The following is a 17,973-nucleotide window of genomic DNA, read 5'->3' on the forward strand; positions in this document are numbered from 1 at the left end:
AGCACATAATCCAGCATATTGTCATTTCCTTCAAAGTTGTGAAGATCATTAATTTTGTAATTTGCTTCCTCTTCTGACTTCATGTTGTCTGCAAAGCTTACGACCATATTTCTTAATTTTTTTATTTATTGTGGGCAAATTTCTTACATTTTTATGAATGCTTTATTACAAATATGCTAATAATACTTTTTTAAATTTTATTGAAGTATAGTTGATTTACAATGTTGTGTTAATTTCTGCTGTACAGCAAAGTCATTCAGTTATACATATATATTCTTTTTCATATTCTTTTCCATTATGGCTTATCATGGGATATTGAATATAGTTCCCTGTGCCATACAGTAGGACTTTGTTGTTTATCCATCCTATATATAATAGCAGTAATACTCAGTTTGACTTATATAATAAATCAAGTAAATTAAATTCTATTTGCTTTTCTACACACTGAATCAATAAACACACTTTAGACAACATACACCTCCAGATTAGCTTTCAGTCATTTGTAGTTTTATTAAAAATTCACAATAATTCTAATATGTAAATAAACTGAAATCACCAATAAAATTTTAAACATCTTTTTAAAAAAAGATAAAATTCTAAGCAAAACATCCTCACCAACATGTTGTTACTACACATTCACATTCAAATGGCTTACTCTTTGTTACAAACTTTTTCAGAATGGAAATCTACAAGTGCTGGGTTTTGAACAGTGGAGAAAAACCAAGTGCTAGGGTGGCTGTTGGCCCCTGGGCTTTAATGGCCTCCCCCACCCCACCTGTCAAACCAACATTCACATTCTCTTCTTACTAATCCCTTCTTAAAGCTAAATTCAACTCCCCCTTATCCAGGGCAAAGGTTCAGAGTGAGAGGGAAAATAAGGACATTACTACCCCCAGCTAGTAAACTGCAGCGATATTCCACTGCCTCCTACGTGCTGTGCCATTATTCTCAGTGCCTCTTCCTCTTCCTGCTTCTCATTCCCTGTCTTCTCCAGCCATTACCAATGAACCTAAACACTAATGTTAATGAACACATCAGTGAGACTAGGGAAACATTCCACTGGGATGACAGCAGGTAAATGGAAGCCTGGCTTGTATGGTTACTTTGCCAAAAATCGCTCAGTGAACTACCAAAAATTCAATACTAATTTTCGCCCGTGAAGTGAGTTGGGTGAGGACTGATTAGTGGAAACCGAATAGCAGACATCTGGTGGTAGATTCTTTCTTTTCATGAAGGGTCCTTCCAAGGAAGACATCTATTAGGGATAGCAAGAGGAAAAGATTAAGGGATAAATGGTCATATCTTTTATCATTCCCAAATCTCCACATTCTACCCAGATGTTTGTACCACCGCCTTCTGTCCATCTACGAAAGTCAGACTACACATCCGTTATAGAAGCCAAAAACTTACTCTGTGCTGTATATTTCAGAAAGTCCATCATTTGCCTGAGAGCTACTTAGGGAAAGTAAAAAGCATCAAATATTTCCACTATGCTTGCAAACAAAAGTTTAGTCCTTAAATGTTCATATATGTAGGTGCTAACACACATGGGTGGGTCAAAAATAAAAAGGCAAAGAAACAAAGGTTACTCTGTGAAGAAATCCAGTTCAAAATGAGAAAACAATATGTTGGCCTGAGCAATCACACAGTTTCTCATATCAAACAGAACCCCAGAACAGATGGAAATGTGGCTTTCTACACAAGCTCCTGATCCCGGTGTATCCTGAAAGAGAAAAATGGAATTATGGCTCAGCTGCAAAATCCTGGGCCCTCGTTTTCCCAGTGGCCTAAATCAATCCCCAGTCCAGGACAAGATGCTGAGCAAGGTGTGTAATTATTTCAGGCCACTAGGGTAAGCACTATTCCTGGCAACTCTGCAGGCAGCGCCATGGATAAGGGTTTCTAATTCTCTTTGGTGATTTGGTTCTGTGTAAACTGAGAGTTTTCTTTCAGTATTTCAGCCAGATAAGCAGGGAAGGGCAGCTCCAGTCCTGAGCTAGAGCCAATCAAGGTCAGTTTCAGTTCCTTTTCTGCACAGTTTAGTCTCCTTTTTCCCTGCTGCCTTCCCTGACACCTGTCTTTATATTTTTATCTGATTATCAAAACCTAGTGAGAGAACCTTTGGCAGCCTCTGGTGCTCACTCTGTCATCTGAAAGCCTCTCAGCCTAAGGAATACCATGAATACTCTGCAAAGCAGTGTCCTTGAGAGGCTAATCTGAGACCCCCGGCTACCAACCACAGAGAAGTGTCTCCCATGGGTGTTTCAAGGGTGAGGTTGAAACCAGTGCCTGCTTTCCCCAGAGGCAATACTGACTTTTCAACTTGCCTATTAACAAATCTCAAACGTTTGGCTTTACACTGCACCCGCAATATACTGTTATTACCTAGCACAGAAAGTGAAAGGTAAATCTTGTCAATCCCATTTGAAAGAGGGTTAAAAGTTTAAAGGAGTTGTCTAAAGTGAATTCAACAAAGCAGTGCTGTAGCTGGAAAGTAGATCAGCTGACACCTGTCCCCAGTTTTGTAGGTCATGGACTCTGCAAGTTTACAGAAGTGTTTTACTTACCATATTCCTGCTTGAAAGCTTCTATTTACTTTCTTAAACTGTGGATGCCAGTGGAGAGGTACCAGGTGTACATTCCAGACACTTATACAAAGTACACAGACTGAGCCGTCTGCCTGTTGGGTACACAGCCCCAGGCTGAAGAATTTCTAGGGTTGTTAGAAGAATAAATGTGGCATCAGAGGAAGCAGGCTCTGAGGTAGAAGCAAATACCCTATACCCTGCAAAGACAGACGAAAAACATCCTGTTCACTATTGCAAACAAAAAACTAACCGATTCATTTTGTTCTTTTTCAAATTGCATTGCTCTCCCCGTGTCTCCATTAAATAAATGCAAACACATGTGCTTCGAAACGGGTAGGTGTAAAAGAACATTGTGCACAATTATATCTAGGCTGTGGCAGATTTATCTCACATGCATACATGTATCTGGGGGAAGTTAGTTCACGGTGACAGCTGAGCAAGACGAACGCAACAGTACACAAGTTGGAAGGCCGAAAAAACGCAACTAGGAAGCCCATGCAGACCAACACGCATATGAGTGTTCCGTCAACACACAAGTGGCAGCACTTACAGGCGCTGCACCAGACTGATAAACCCCAAACGCAAACACCGGAGCCTGCACCGCCCGCGAGCTGCCCCCACACACGCGGCCGCGCCTCGGTCTCCAGGCAGGCGGGGACTCGCGCGCGTCCCTGGGCATACTCGCCCTGCCGCCCGCAGCCCGCTGCCAGAACACACGCGCGCCGGCCGGTCCCGCGCCCGCCCGCCGGCCGGGGAAGCGGCGGCTCCCGGAGCTGGGGGCAGGGCCCGGGGCGGGGGGGGGGGGGCGGGAGCGCCGCGGGGCCGGGCCTCGGAGCCAGGGGAGGGGACGAGGGGCGGGCGCGGGGCGGTGCCCGGCTCACGTGGGCGGGCGGGAGCAGCTGAAGGTCCGCTCCGGATCCCGGGCTGTCCTCTCGCGCGCGGCGCTGGCCGGGGCGGCGGCGGCGGCGAAGGAGGAGGAGGAGGAGGAAGGCGGCGGCGGCGGCGAAAGAAGAGGGGAGGACGGGGGCGGCGTCGGACTGGAGCCGAGCGGCGGCGCGAGCTGCCCGGGGCGCTGTCGTGAGCTCGCCCGCCGGGCGCCCACCCCCGAGCTACACCCTGCCGTGCCCAGCTCTGCCCGCGTCCGTGCCCCCGCGGGGAGCGCGCCGGGGCTGCCCCCCGAATGACGGGCGGAAGGTTCGACTTCGACGATGGCGGCACCTACTGCGGCGGCTGGGAGGAGGGCAAGGCGCACGGGCATGGCATCTGCACGGGGCCCAAGGGCCAGGGCGAGTACTCGGGCTCCTGGTCGCACGGCTTCGAGGTGGTCGGAGGCTACACCTGGCCCAGCGGCAACACCTACCAGGGCTACTGGGCGCAGGGCAAGCGGCACGGGCTGGGGGTGGAGACGAAGGGCAAGTGGATGTACCGGGGGGAGTGGTCACATGGCTTCAAGGGGCGCTACGGGGTCCGGCAGAGCCTGTGCACCCCCGCTCGCTACGAGGGTACCTGGAGTAACGGGCTGCAGGACGGGTACGGCGTGGAGACCTACGGGGACGGAGGTGAGCGGCGTCGCTGGCGGCTCGGCTGCTGCGCGACCTGGTGCGGTGGGCTTTGCCCGGACCGCGGGGAAGCGGGGAGGACGCGAGGCGCACGTGTCCGGAAACCCGCCAAAACACCTGGGGGAGCCTCCCACCCTCCTCCCGCGCCCGCCCTCCCCGGGAGGGTGCGTTGGGACGCGACTGGAGCGCGAGGGTTGGATCTGACCCGGTTCTGGGAGCAGGCGGTTTGTCCACACCCGGGGGAACAAGGCGCGAATATACCTGGCCGGCGCCAGCGCTGCGCCGCCACCGGGAGGGAGCGCGCCCGGGAGGGTTGGGCTGGAGAGGGGACGCTGTCACTTGAGCCCGTCACATTACGTTCCTGATCCCTCCCTCTCCCGGCCGGGTTTGAAATCGCCACTCCCGTGGAGTTAGAGCGCACGCCCTGGGCTTGTGAGGCTGGCGGTCGCTGCGGACAGCTCCCGGGATTGGTTTCACGTGGAGTCGTATTTCGCTTCTGGTCCTCTAGTAGCCTAAAGATAGCAGCCAGAACCCCATAACTAGGATATTGGGGAATGGTTCCTTATCTGAGGTGCATTTGGAAACATCCTAATCACGGGAGTCGAGAGGCCACCTGATGCAGGTGGGATTCAGGGGATGTGGGGTTTTCTTGTTTTTCATTCGGTTTCCTTAATTAAGTATTGGTTTCCTATCAAAAGAAGGCAGTCATTGTTGGTCTGGCTTGGACAAACTACTAGGAAAACATTTTAGAATGAACAGTGAAGTCTACGTTTTAAAAAAAATACAACTGAAAGGTATATTCCTGTAGTTGCTAAGTTTACAGCTACTTTATTCCTGAGAATGGCAGTACGGAATTGCTGGTTTGCACTAAGGTGTATGACCAAAACAGTATGCTGAGTGCGAGCAAAATTCACCTTATTTTAACAGTTAACAATATTTGCAAAATAAATTTTGTATATAATAGGGCAGAGTTCCCTTTTTCTTTTTCCCAACGAGGAGAAGTATATATTATTGAAACAGGTGTCAAAACCTCATGAATTTCCTTGTGTAATAAACTGAGAAGGACGAATGGCTTATGCTTTGGCAAAATACATTTTCTGATAATAAACATAGTCATAGTTAATTGAAAAAGGTTGTAGGAGGCAATGTCACGTTTTGGAATTCTGCAGCTCAGAGTTGGAGGATATTAAAGGGATCCAATTAAAAGTTTCTCCAGCCCACTGCAACCCCAGTCAGGCCACTGCTTATATAAAAGCTTATACAATTTGTACACTTCACTTACTCAGAACACTTGGGCAGTGTTTCAAATGCAAAATGGCAGAATGGTAGGATTTGCTAAAAAGGACATCTTTTGGTCCTACAGTATAAATAAAGGATATGGTTCTCATGGATTAAAAGGGGAAAAAGAAACCTTTTCTAATACTTTTATATGGACTGCATGAGTTTCAAGTTCCACAGTAGTTAATTAGGGCCCTTAAATGTTCTGAATGGGCATGGAATGCCTTGGTTGACAGCCCTATAAATATGTCAGCTTGTGATTGTCAGCTTGTGATAGGATTTTATTGGAGGCCCCAGGTCTACAATATAACTAAATTCGATGCTTGAAGCTGGAATGCAAAACTTATCTTTCAGATGTGTGCATTATTTATAACCTTTCAAGAAGGCCGTGGATAATTCTTTTACTTCAGTATTTGGAAGGCTAAAAATAAATGAGTCGTCTTTTAAGGTTACTACTTATTAACAAAATCTCTTGGTTTAGAGTATTCATTATACCTAGCAATCAAAATATATATATAGCACAGTAAAGGTTCTCTATGTGTTGTGGAGGCTCAAATAAGTGACTAGGTAGGATGGCTGTGGATAATCAGCCTCCTGGTTTAAAACTAACTTTTAAAAGAATTTTTTAAAAACTTCAAACTTGGCATTACCATAGGACTGTGGTTTTCTTTTTCTACCAAAAAAAAAAAAAAATTCTAATATGCTACCAATTAGGAAGGGAAAAAAACTCTTTAAAATCACTACTGAATTCCTACTCTGTATTTCTTTCTTTCATACGCCAATCAGTTAATTAGAAAGTCCTGAACCATAACATGGGGTTCTAAGTGGAAATGTATTGCTATAACTTATTTCATACATTTTGGCCATCAGGACATATCACTTCCCCTATTTTTACTTTTTGCCTCTGCACCACAAGTCCATCCCTAGCTACCCTGTGAGACTCAGGGAAAACATGATTCCATGTATTTTGTGGTTGACATTAAACTAGAGGAGGAAGTCATAATTCCATTAAGTATCACTTGGTTCATTTTATTAGTGATCTGTGTATTAAGTGTTACTGAAATAGAATACTCTTGAATATTAGGAATAAATTAGTACCATACTCATGAAATCCAAGTCCATGTGCCCAGAATATTTGATGCAAAATCTGATCCTGCTGTGGTTCCTTTTTTCACCTGACATGAAACCATTGAAAATATCTAGGGAGATACACTGTTTTGTTAATTATATGCATCCTTGCACATGCACGTAGCCATTCATAGCATGTAGACTTAAGTTTGGCATAAGAAAGTCTAAATTTGACTGGAATTCTTTCTGAACTGGATGCCTTCCACTATAAGCTTATTTAGTGAAAATGGCTATATCTAGAAAATCAGTTCCCAGATGCAAAATCATAGAACATAAGTTAAAACAAAACCCATAAAAATAATTTTTAAACTTGTGAACTATGCATCTATATTTAAGGAACTGAGAGAAACTAATTAGAACTTTATTTGAGCAGCAGGGAGCAGGTGGAACCCACCTGCTTCATAAAGAACTAGAGGCCCTTTTTTTTTCTAGGTTCATTGACTAAACTAAACCTGTTTTAAATTTCAGATGAATCACTAACACTTTGACTGTAAATTGGTTCCTAGCAATTCTATGGAGAAATTCTTCCATATACTGTTCCTCAACAGAATAGGATGGGAATATAGCCAATACTATTGTTCTGCCTTCTCTACTCAACAGTTAAGCAACAACCTCAACTTTCTAATTATTGCTAATTATATCTAAACCACTTAGATTTTCAAGCAGTACATCTTTGGAAATTCTAAATACTAGTCTCACTTTTGGAGATAGCAGTTTAAGGAAACTAGCTGTTAATTTTCCCTCAGTGTTAAACATTTCCTAAGATAGTACAGTTGTGTTTTAAAAGTGTAAATATGTCTTGATGTCAAACAGCATGTTTGGAATTTGTTCTGGCAAAATTAACTTGTCATTATGTAGAAAAGTTAGAAGGATACGATTATAGCATTCCTTGTTCATTTAAACAAACAAAATATTTAAAAATAAGGTGATTTGTTTTACTGCATTTGTCAGGTTGTATAACTTTTAGAAGTTAAATCTTTATCTGTCTATAAAAAGGGAAAGTCAGTTGCAATTTCCTAGTAATTCAGTTCCTTCCCTGTTAAGGTGGTGGTGTTTGGAGATGGCTAATATTCAGTAGAAAGCTTCCTGATCTGAAATGTTCTATTTGTCTATCTTATCCTTTAGGGTTTATCCTTTTGAGAAAGCCATGGCTCACCCACCTCCTCAGAAGTTCTTAGATGTCAGGTTAAGATGTTAAGATGTAACCAGAATATGACATTCACAGTACCAGACCCACTTGGTATTTCATTCTCATCCTGCTATTCTCTATTTATAGACCCGAAATATATCAGAATGAAGAGAAAGAGACAGCAGTCTTGAAATTTTTGACTTTGGGGCCATTATGGTTTTAACGTTTAAGTGAATGAAGTAATCAGTCCTTGTTAACACAATGATATAAAACCACGAGCAGCACTTCTCAGTATTTTAAACATAAACGTATGCCATGCAATGGAAATCTTTTCACGGCAATATAAAATGGCAGGGTAGCTCTGTATAATCAGAAACTGAAGGAAGTCAAGACAGACTGTTATCATGATTTATTTTCTGTGATATCATGAGTTAGGAATAATACAGAAGTAATTACATCTTAAAATTTCCATATAGCTTCTTTTGGGGGATATTTTAATTTAAAATTTGCTTTTAATTAAAAGGAAATGAACTTGATTTAGAAGAGAAAATTCTAAGTTCCCTAATCTTAACATTCAATTCTTCCTAAAATTATTAAAAAAGCTGCTCCAGCTTAATTTTTAAAAGTCTTTGCTAATTTATTTAATAGAAAAACTTCCTGGGGAAAAAAAAAGAGAAAAACGCACTGAAAACAAATGCTTTAGATTAGAGGTTATCCTATTCCTGAGAAGGCATAGTAGTCATTGAAAAAGTGATCTGATGTCAACGAAGTTTTAATGGACACTGTCAAACACACCTTTGCTCTGAGATGAATTCTATAATGTTAAGAGTGGAAGTTTTCCTCTGGCCTTATCTCAGTTTTCCTAAAGATAAATAGTGCATACCTTTTAGCCACCATAGCTGTTTACTGTAAAGTCATCAAACACCTACAGACCACAGGACACCCAGCCAGGAGTCTGGAAATTTTGAATTCTCATAGGAGGTAATGCCTGCCCTCAGAGTGCTTCTAGTTCATAATGTGATTCATAGAGCAGTGGCAGAAGCTAGGGAAACCATGAGGAGAATGGCCAGAAGAAAGCAGAAATTTAGCAGATAATTTGGGACAGATCTTGACCTTTTCACTTGGAAGTACAAAATATTAAAACAAATTGCCCATTTTTTCATAATGGTTCAGTATATTCAGAATATATATTCTATTTGTCAAATCCCTCTTAGCTTGAAAAGGTTCACCCAAATGTAACTAATAATCCTAAATATTAAACGGTTTTCTCTACGCTAAAAGAATATGGTGAACGTGGCAGAAAGAAAATGTAAGCTAAGTTGTTTGACGACCCATGGCTCAAGTATTCAGATCATTAATAATTTTAAGTCTTCGAGCTTGTTGGAATGTTATACTGCCAGACCTAAAGTCTTTAGTTTTTCAGCCGAATTAGTAAAATTAAAATACAGTTCACAAATAGAACTCATTTCATCTTCTGCTGTGGCACTGCCTTCCTAAGAGGGGTTTTTGATGTGTTAATTTCAGGGGAGAAAAGCCATTTTGTAATGATCACTCTCTTTGTGTTAGAAAGTACTGGTTTGTGTACATTTTTAAGTGAAAAGAAAAAATGCCTATTGGAAATGGATATATAGATTAGATTTAGAGATTATCCTATTCCTGAGAAGGCATAATATTCATTGTGTTAATTCACTGAAAAAGTGATCCGATGTAAACAAAGTTTTAATGGACACTGTCAAGGACACCTTTTCTCCGAGATGATTTCCACAGTGTTAAGAGTGGAAGTTTCCCTCAGATCTTATCTCGGTTTACCCAAAGGTAAACAGTGCACTCTTTTTGGCCACCACAGCTGTATACAGAAAGCCTGTATACGGTTACGTAAACAGCCTAGCCACACGATCTCGGGGAGGGGATTCACAGACGGAGTTTTAAAAGCATCCCTTAGAGCTGAGCTGGCCACGTGCGGGATTGCACCTCGGGCGGCTGGGCCCGCAGGCAGGCAGGGCTCTCCACGTGCTCGCAGGCGCCTGCGCCCCCCCCCCGCGGCCCGGGACTCACGCTGTGCTCTCTTGCGGTCTCTCGAAGGTACCTACCAGGGCCAGTGGGCCGGCGGCATGCGGCACGGCTACGGCGTGCGCCAGAGCGTGCCCTACGGCATGGCCACGGTGATCCGCTCGCCGCTGCGCACGTCGCTGGCCTCGCTGCGCAGCGAGCAGAGCAACGGCAGCGTGCTCCATGACGCCGCGGCCGCCGCCGACAGCCCGGCCGGCACCCGCGGCGGCTTCGTGCTCAACTTCCACGCCGACGCCGAGCTCGCCGGCAAGAAGAAGGGCGGCCTCTTCCGCCGGGGCTCCCTCCTGGGCAGCATGAAACTGCGCAAGTCCGAATCCAAGTCCTCCATCTCCAGCAAGCGCAGCTCGGTGCGCAGCGACGCGGCCATGAGCCGGATCAGCTCCAGCGACGCCAACTCCACCATCAGCTTCGGCGACGTGGATTGCGATTTCTGCCCCGTGGAAGACCACGTGGACGCCACCACCACCGAAACCTACATGGGCGAGTGGAAGAACGACAAGCGCACCGGCTTCGGCGTCAGCGAGCGCTCCAACGGCATGAAGTATGAAGGCGAGTGGGCAAACAACAAGAGGCACGGGTACGGCTGCACCGTGTTTCCCGACGGCTCCAAGGAAGAGGGGAAATACAAAAATAATATTCTGGTCCGTGGAATAAGGAAGCAGCTAATACCAATAAGAAATACAAAAACTAGGGAGAAGGTGGACAGAGCGATCGAAGGCGCGCAGAGGGCGGCCGCCATGGCGAGAACCAAAGTGGAAATAGCAAATTCAAGGTACGTAAACGCAGGACGGGTGGTCCTGTCCGGGGCCTTCCAAACGGTGGAATATCAGATAATATGTTTGTCAGTCCTTTGGCGACATCACCGCATAGGTTCCACAACTGCCGGAGTCAGAGGTGACAGTGATTAAGCTCCATAGAATGGGTCAGAAATGTACCTGCACTCTTCTGAAACTTTCCATCCTCAGAAAATGTTGACGGCACCTTGCGGTCCCCTTCCTCTTATAAATTACTTCTCTAATACTAAACGTGGTGGAGTTCACTCAGAGCCTGTGTACATTCCCCAGAATCCAGAAAGTTACCTTTTTAAAAAAAAAAAAAAAGTACCCGTGAAATACTTCCAGAGGGAGCACAGTGCTTTGTCTGCCGGAAAGAAAATGTCCATCCACATGGACAGCCTACCTAGTGTAGGTGAGTTCCTCTATTCTAATATTAAAGTTGGAGGTGTGTACTGCTCCCCCCCCCCCCAGAAAGTTATCCTAATTTATAACATTCAGATTCTTTTTGTTAATGCCTTATAGGTGAAATTGGTTTTGAGAAAGTCACCAAGATCTAAATAAGGCAGAAACGTAAAGGTACATGACAGAATCTAGCAGACATTCTTTCAACAACAGAGCTTACCTACGCGGGAAAGGCAGTGTGACTGAGGCTCAGCAGAATCCCCCCATTCTAGGCAAGAAAGATTAGATCACTGGTGTATTAAAAGGATGGGGGTGGGGAGAGCCTGGCATGGACAGATGGGACTGTCAGTGTGCCAAGGTGGAAAGACAGAATGGTGGAGAAGGGCTGGAGTGAGTAGGAGAAAGCAGTGAATAATGGATTGAGAAGTGGGGTGTATGTGGGCACAGAAGGACCATGTGCCTGAAGTTTTGCCATTAATAGCTGAATTCAGACATCCAGCCAGGGGGATGGAGAAATTGATTGGAAATAGAAAATTTTACTAAGGATGGATGTCGTATGTTAGACAAAAAAGAAAAAGGGATGGTTATGCATGGAAAACTTTCTTCTTGGGCTTATTTAAGCAAGTACTGACCGACTGGCCCCAGTTTTATATGATTTGAGACAAACGTTTAGCATACAATATTAAAAATCCTTTTCCTGCTTCAGTAATATTCTCCCATTGAAGTAAACCTCCTTATGAAACCACAAGCTCTTAGCATGTCTTCAGGTTTTTATTCTTACTGTAAAATTAATGAGCCCTCCCTTTTCTTTGGTGGAACCATGTGAAAATTCTGAAGTTCAGACTTTTCAGTGTACAAAAAATGGTGATTTCATATTGTTCAACTTAATACTTCCAGACATCTGAAATTTCTTTTTTTTAAAAAATACCCCTATTTTATGGTTACTGTTTACTTCTGAGTGCCTGAAATACTAGTTGGAAACTAGAGGCAGTCTTGGTTGTTACATTATTTTTAGGTATATCAATATATTGAAGTTCAAGATTTTCATCTTTTTCTCAAAGTAACTCTATTTTAAAATTAATATTGCTTGTTAATTGGCACACACTTTTAAGAAGAGTCTCTCTTCTCCGTTGGGTGGCTTTTATTTTAGATCATGGTTTCCTCTGATCACCAAGCATTGCATCTACTTGCTTTTTACTTTGCTTGTAGATAGGATACTTGGCACATCTAACCTTGTCGGCTTCCGTGGCCATCTGATAACCTTTATAGCTAGTTGATATACTTTTTGTTAGGCCCTAGTCTCTAATTTGAAATGCACTCTTGGATTCTTCCCTTTTATTTTCACCTAGTGATAATGCTAGAGGTAATTACCTCTAGCATTCTTGGCAGATGGAAAATAAACCTATGCCGGACATTCTAGCAAATGACTTTCTTATGCTTGCTTTAATTATTGACTTTTATGATTAGTTTAAATGGGAGGAACCTACATAATGAAAGGTTATGATGCAAAGATCTCTGATTATACCCGTATCGTAAAACTCTTATCCAAGTCCTAGCCACAGTCTCTCTGTCGAAAGTCTTTTGGGGTGGTATTATGTAGTTTGGGAGTAGTGTGTTATAATAGTTTATAATCAACAAATATTTAGCTTAAGAGCTTTTACTTTTATCTGGTTAACTCCTTCATAAAGATTTCCCTTAGCTGTTTTAAAAACTGCTCAGTTCATTATGCTAAGTAACATAAGCCAGTCACAGGACAAATATATTGCATGATTCCACTTATAGGAGGGATCTATAATGGTCAAACTCACAGAAATAGTAAAATGGTGGTTGCCAGGGGCTGAAGGGAGGGAGAAATTGGAAGTTGCTCTTGCAAGGTATAAAGTTTCAGTTAGGCAAGATGAATCGTTCTAGAGCTCTCTACAGCATTGTGCTTGTAGTTAACAATACTGTACCGTGCACTTAACGTTTTAATAGGGTAGATCTCATGTGAAGCGTTCTTACCACAATAAAAAGATACTGTTTCGATGACACGATAGGCAAAAAAATTTTTAATACTCAACATTTTATATTTTACTTTCCCTGTTTTAGTCTCTTTCCAGATTCCTGGCTTTAATGACTACTTCAGATACAGAGTTTTGAAGCTTGCTCATTCCTCTTGGCCCCCCAGCAGTTGTTATTGATGTTTTTTGTTTCTAAAAATATCAAAAGTTTAAGGACATAAAGACAGTCTTCCCCTTCCCCAGTGATGGCAGAATAAGAACTAGAAAGTGAGACTCCTGGCAGCGGCCACTGTTCAACTCACTAGTTCACCATTAGCAACAAACGGAGATGGTTAATTAATAGGTTTTTTTTGTGTTGGGTTTTTTTTCTAGTATTTATTTACATATTTATTTTTGGCTGCTCTGGGTCTTCGTTGCTGCGTGGCCTTTCTCTAGTTCTGGCGAGCGGGGGCTACTCTGTTGTGGTGCGCAGGCTTCTCATTGCGGTGGCTTCTCTTGTTGCAGGGCACGGGCTCTAGGCGCTCAGGCCTCAGTACTTGTGGCTCGTGGGCTTTAGAGCACAGGCTCAGTAGTTGTGGCACACGGGCTTAGTTGCTCTGCGGCATGTGGGATCTTCCGGCACCAGGGACTGAAACTGTGTCTCCTGCAGGGAGCGGGTTCTTAACCACTGCGCCACCAGGGAAGTCCCTGGTTGATTAATAGTTATTGACCACTTCAGTTTGCCTCCGTGATAGTGTTAATTATTGTTGTATCACTGTTATTTCTTATGCTACAGAGATTTCTGTTTGTTTCTGAAATCCCAGGGAAATGGATCTGCTTTTGTACCATCACCTTATTTTATCTCGAAGCAAAGCATAGCTTTGAGGGAAAAGAATTATATTCTCCAAAAATGGCTTCTCAGGGAAATCAGGAGACATGGAACCGACCATCTTCAGCCCAGAGATTCTGGAGAGCGTGGTAGATATGTGGATCTTTCCTTTATTTCTTTGAAGAGGGAGTGGTGTATCGTCCCAGTAAACACAGGAGGCTTATTTCTGAAGGCTTATTATGGGCCTTTAATTCTCATAGATCAGGGAATATGAGGATGATGTAAGAGGTAGTAGATGGTAGAAATAATGCAGTAGAATCAGTAGATACTGAGAGCTGCCTAGAAGGCTAGCAGTTAGAGTTAAAACTTCATAAAAAATTAAAGGAAAAAAGAGTTAAAACTTTAAGGGATACTAATAAATTGTGGACCCCTATAACTTTTCTTTGCATGTCTGTTCTAATTCCAAAAGTACTATGTTTATAAGATTGTAAAAAAAATGCTTTGCTCTCCTCTTGTCTTGGTCCCGAGAGTAAAAATCATCACGTGGAATTGAGAAAGTGTCTCTGCCTTGTTTTTTAAGAAATTTGCAAGAGGAAGGGGAGCAGCTCTGAACATTTCCAGCTCCTCGTTTTCAGAGGCAGAGACTGAGGCTCTGCCTGAGATCACCCCACTATCCCCATCGTTTCAGTCATTTTTCTCATTCGGTCATTTTTTACTCCGTTAACTCTTGTCCCCAATAATTCCTTAAGAGAGATGTTCAAATGCCTGTTCCTTGAGAAAAATATTTTAAGGAAGAATTTTAAGGTGAGGCATTTGGTTGAGACATTTAAGTGACCCTTGGAGAACCACACTTTCCATGGAAATGAGTAGATAGTTTAGGGAGGGGTGTAGACAAAAGAAGAGCTTTGTAGAATCTAGGCCTTAGAGGAAATAGTTATCATGTTAAAGGGTGGAAGAGGTGTGGTGAAAAGGATGGGAGAGCTCTGGCCAGAAGCAGTTGAGAACCATAGTTGTTTGGTTATACAGCTTCACTGTATCAGACAGATGAGAAGAAAGAAAACTAAGAAGGGAGGATAGAGCGAAGGGGGATAGTGGCCCCATTCACTGACTCTGTGGCCAGCCTCACTGCAGCTGGTCGGGTGATGGGCTGGGAGGCCCCCAGGACCACTGTGAAGTGTCAGTGGTGGGTCGAGCTGGCCAGCGGGGCGGGGTTGTCTGCTCCCAACCTCTCCCCAACCATTAGCGCCACTTCAGGTGGTCAGGGCAGCGTCCTAGACAGGGGATGTGCTGTCCCCTGCCCAGCCCTGCTGTGCTTGTCACAGGTATAGCTGTACAGTGGGGCGAAAGCAGCTGTATAGCACATGGAGGACCTCAGGATCAAGGAGTCTGGTGAGCTTGCTGTAGCCGTTTGCAGAACTAGAGTTTGGATTCCCTGTTTGACAATTTTGGACTTACATATTGAAATGACATACTTTTTTTTTTTAATCCTACAGGAAAAATATATTTCCCATACTTCTCTTTTCAGCAGATACCTTACAGTTTCATGCCACTCTCCCCCTTTCCTCCATGCCCGGAATGACTCAGCCACGACAGCTTTCCTTTAGGAAAGTCTGCTCACCCCTCCCCCTGCCTGGCGCTCCTGCCTGGCGCCCCTGCCTGACACCCATGCCCGGCTGCCCTGGCCAGCCCCTCAGGCTGCTCCCTACTCTGGTTTAGACATAAAGCCTCTTCTTCACAGAGGGTTTCCCTACCCCCACCCCTCCCACCCCAGTGCCATTTCCCTCAGTCCAAAGCCCCCCATGAGTCTAAGTCGTCATTGTATTTCAGTATGTTTGTGTAATATCTTTCTCCAATTAGATTGGAGAGCCAGGCCCTGAAGGCAGCTGGGCTCACTTTTGTATTCCCAGCAGCTAGTTTAGATCAGGGCACTTTCATAAGAGCTCTAGTAAATATTTGATGAATGAGTGAATTAAACCCTCACTACTTTGAGTACATACACTGCCAGTGCTTCTAACTCTGTTTTGCCAGACATTTTTAAACCACAGTTCTCAGGCAGGAAACCTGGCTGTCACAGTTCGTCATCCTATAATCTGGAGGTAGTCAAGGAAGTACAGAAAATGCAAAAGTATGTGTTACAGGTGCCCTTTTCCCTGATTAGGTCAACATCATTAAAGTGTCAAAACTAAAGTGTAGCTAGGGAAGAAGAGCTTCAGGTTAAGCCCAACTGTTAATTCCATTCTTCATGGGTATGAGCTGGTCCAGTGATACCTGTGAGGACTTCCCTAAACAGGTGAGGAATCTCCGGGACGTCCACTTTTACTGACTACAACATTGGCACCTCCTGTGTAGTTGACATCACCAAAATTTGTGAAAAGGCAGAATATAAAAGCTTATTGTCTTTCAGAAATCTAAGTTTGCTGAATATTCAGCTGTCTGTTTCCTTTTGAAAGTTTTTCTTGTCCAGCCATTTTTAGGGGGGCATTTTTCTTTAGCTCAAATAATAACATTCAGTGGAACAGTCCCTCACAAGATTACTTGGCCAGATTCACACTTTACTTATTAGTAACTAAAGCCCAAAGTCAACCATGAGTCAGTACACGTTATGGATCCAAATTAAACTTACCACCACCAATTTTAGGAAAAAGCTCAATCTCTACCAAGATGTTGTGAAGGGCAAGGAATTTGAGATTTTTAAAATTCTGATGGACAAAAGGATTCTCTTTCTCTTTTGAAAATCGATATTACTATAGTTTATATTCTATCTTTATTTCTTTATCTGTGGTCATATCACATCTTTAAAAACAATTTTAGGTTACTTTTTGCATGAATTTTTTTGTTTCTTCTACTGGGGCTCTGGTTAATTTTCAACTATTAGCATAAGTGATTTTTTTCGTGGGAAGGTGGATTCCCCATAATGCCTCATAAGTCATTTTAGTGAAGAGGTTGTTAAATAAGTAAAGAAATTGGAGGGCGAGGGGGGTCATCTAAAATGTGGGAAATTATGGCTGAGAAGAGCATTAGTAATTTTTTTTCTTTTTTAGTTGTGCCTCCTTTGTTCCGTATCTGCCTTTGCTGTCTGTCACCCTTTTCCACTGGCTCTCACCAGGCTTCCTACAAGCAAATTCCAGAGGCTTGGTTAAAGCACTCAGGCCCTGAGGTGCAGAAAAGTCACTATGAGTGAGACTGATATCTGCCTTTTTCTTCACAGCAGGGTCTTATGGGTTGAATGAGAGAGTGGGGTGTCATGGGACTTTAATATGTGAATCACTACGTCTGGCTAATGTTTTAGGCAGTGTGTTGATGCTGCGAGCACCATTCCCAAAAGTGAAGGTCGATCGAAGACCAAGAAGCCAGCCTGAGATGGAGGTAAAGATGGAGGGAGGAAGGGAAGGAAGGCTTGGGAAGCAGAAATAGGGCTGAGCAAAAGGAAAGGTGTTAAGTCCACCAGGCTTGACCACCTGCATGCAGACCCATGTCCAGCCTGACCCCTTTCCCAGCCTCAGCCGGTGTGGCATCAATATACTGTCAACAGGCAATTACACTTTTTAAGACTGAAGAGAAAATGAGCAAGGAAATGGCCCAGGCGTTTCTATCAAGCTGGGCTGAGGTCCTGTCCTGGACCGTGGAGGACAAAGACTTCATCTGCATATCGTTTGTGTATATTAGTGTAGGTCACCATCATCCTTTATGTGTGTTGTGGTTTCTGAATTGCACATAAAACTTGTGAATACGCATTTCTCCTTTTTACCCAAGATTGCCCATTTCCCGTGATGGGGGCAGGTGAGGGGCCTGCTCTGATCTCCTCATGCTCTTCTCCAGGCTGTTGAAAGAAGGACACGCTGCGTCTTCGTATCACAAGGCCCGGGACTTCCTCAGGGGCCGAGCAGTCACTGAGAATTCTGTGGGTGTGCGGAGAGAGCAGATGAAACCTCAAAGATAACCTAAGTGTCAGCCCTGTCCTGCCCGCAAGCAGCGGGGCAGAGCTTGGCTGTAATGCTAGTCCAGAGGCTGAACTGGAGAGCACGGAGCAAGCCCTTGTCCTGCTCTTCTCCTTCAGCTCTGACGTTACATCACCTGGTAGCTTAGCAGGTCATTACCCATGACATGGGAACACATTGTATCTTGAGCACCTTATAAAACGTTCTCAGGCCAGCTCATTTCTAAAGATCTTTCTTAAAAAAATTCTTCATCCAGCTCTGCCAGGGCCAGGTCTATTCAGAAACCCTGAGGCGTTG

The 17,973-nt window shown here is 43.9% G+C and overlaps 1 protein-coding gene and 1 long non-coding RNA gene across 2 annotated transcripts in view; one reads left to right on the forward strand and one right to left on the reverse strand.

The window, feature by feature from the left end:
* Positions 1-489: 489 nt before the first annotated feature.
* LOC130853922 (uncharacterized) lies at positions 490-3,242 on the reverse strand. Its single transcript, XR_009053908.1, has 3 exons — positions 3,139-3,242; positions 2,568-2,785; positions 490-1,255 (listed from the first exon to the last, which is right to left on the reverse strand). It is a non-coding gene; the product is annotated as an uncharacterized LOC130853922 (long non-coding RNA).
* A 338-nt stretch (positions 3,243-3,580) lies between these two features.
* Positions 3,581-17,973, forward strand: part of JPH1 (junctophilin 1) — a 78,907-nt gene continuing 64,514 nt past the window's right edge. Inside the window, exons 1-2 of the mRNA XM_057737362.1 lie at positions 3,581-4,147; positions 9,765-10,524. Coding sequence (XP_057593345.1) covers positions 3,769-4,147; positions 9,765-10,524 — 1,139 coding nt within the window. The 5' untranslated portion in view covers positions 3,581-3,768. The remainder of the gene's footprint in view (positions 4,148-9,764; positions 10,525-17,973) is intronic.

The sequence above is a fragment of the Hippopotamus amphibius genome, chromosome 5, assembly GCF_030028045.1.
Source record: "Hippopotamus amphibius kiboko isolate mHipAmp2 chromosome 5, mHipAmp2.hap2, whole genome shotgun sequence".
Taxonomy (NCBI): Eukaryota; Metazoa; Chordata; class Mammalia; order Artiodactyla; family Hippopotamidae; genus Hippopotamus; species Hippopotamus amphibius.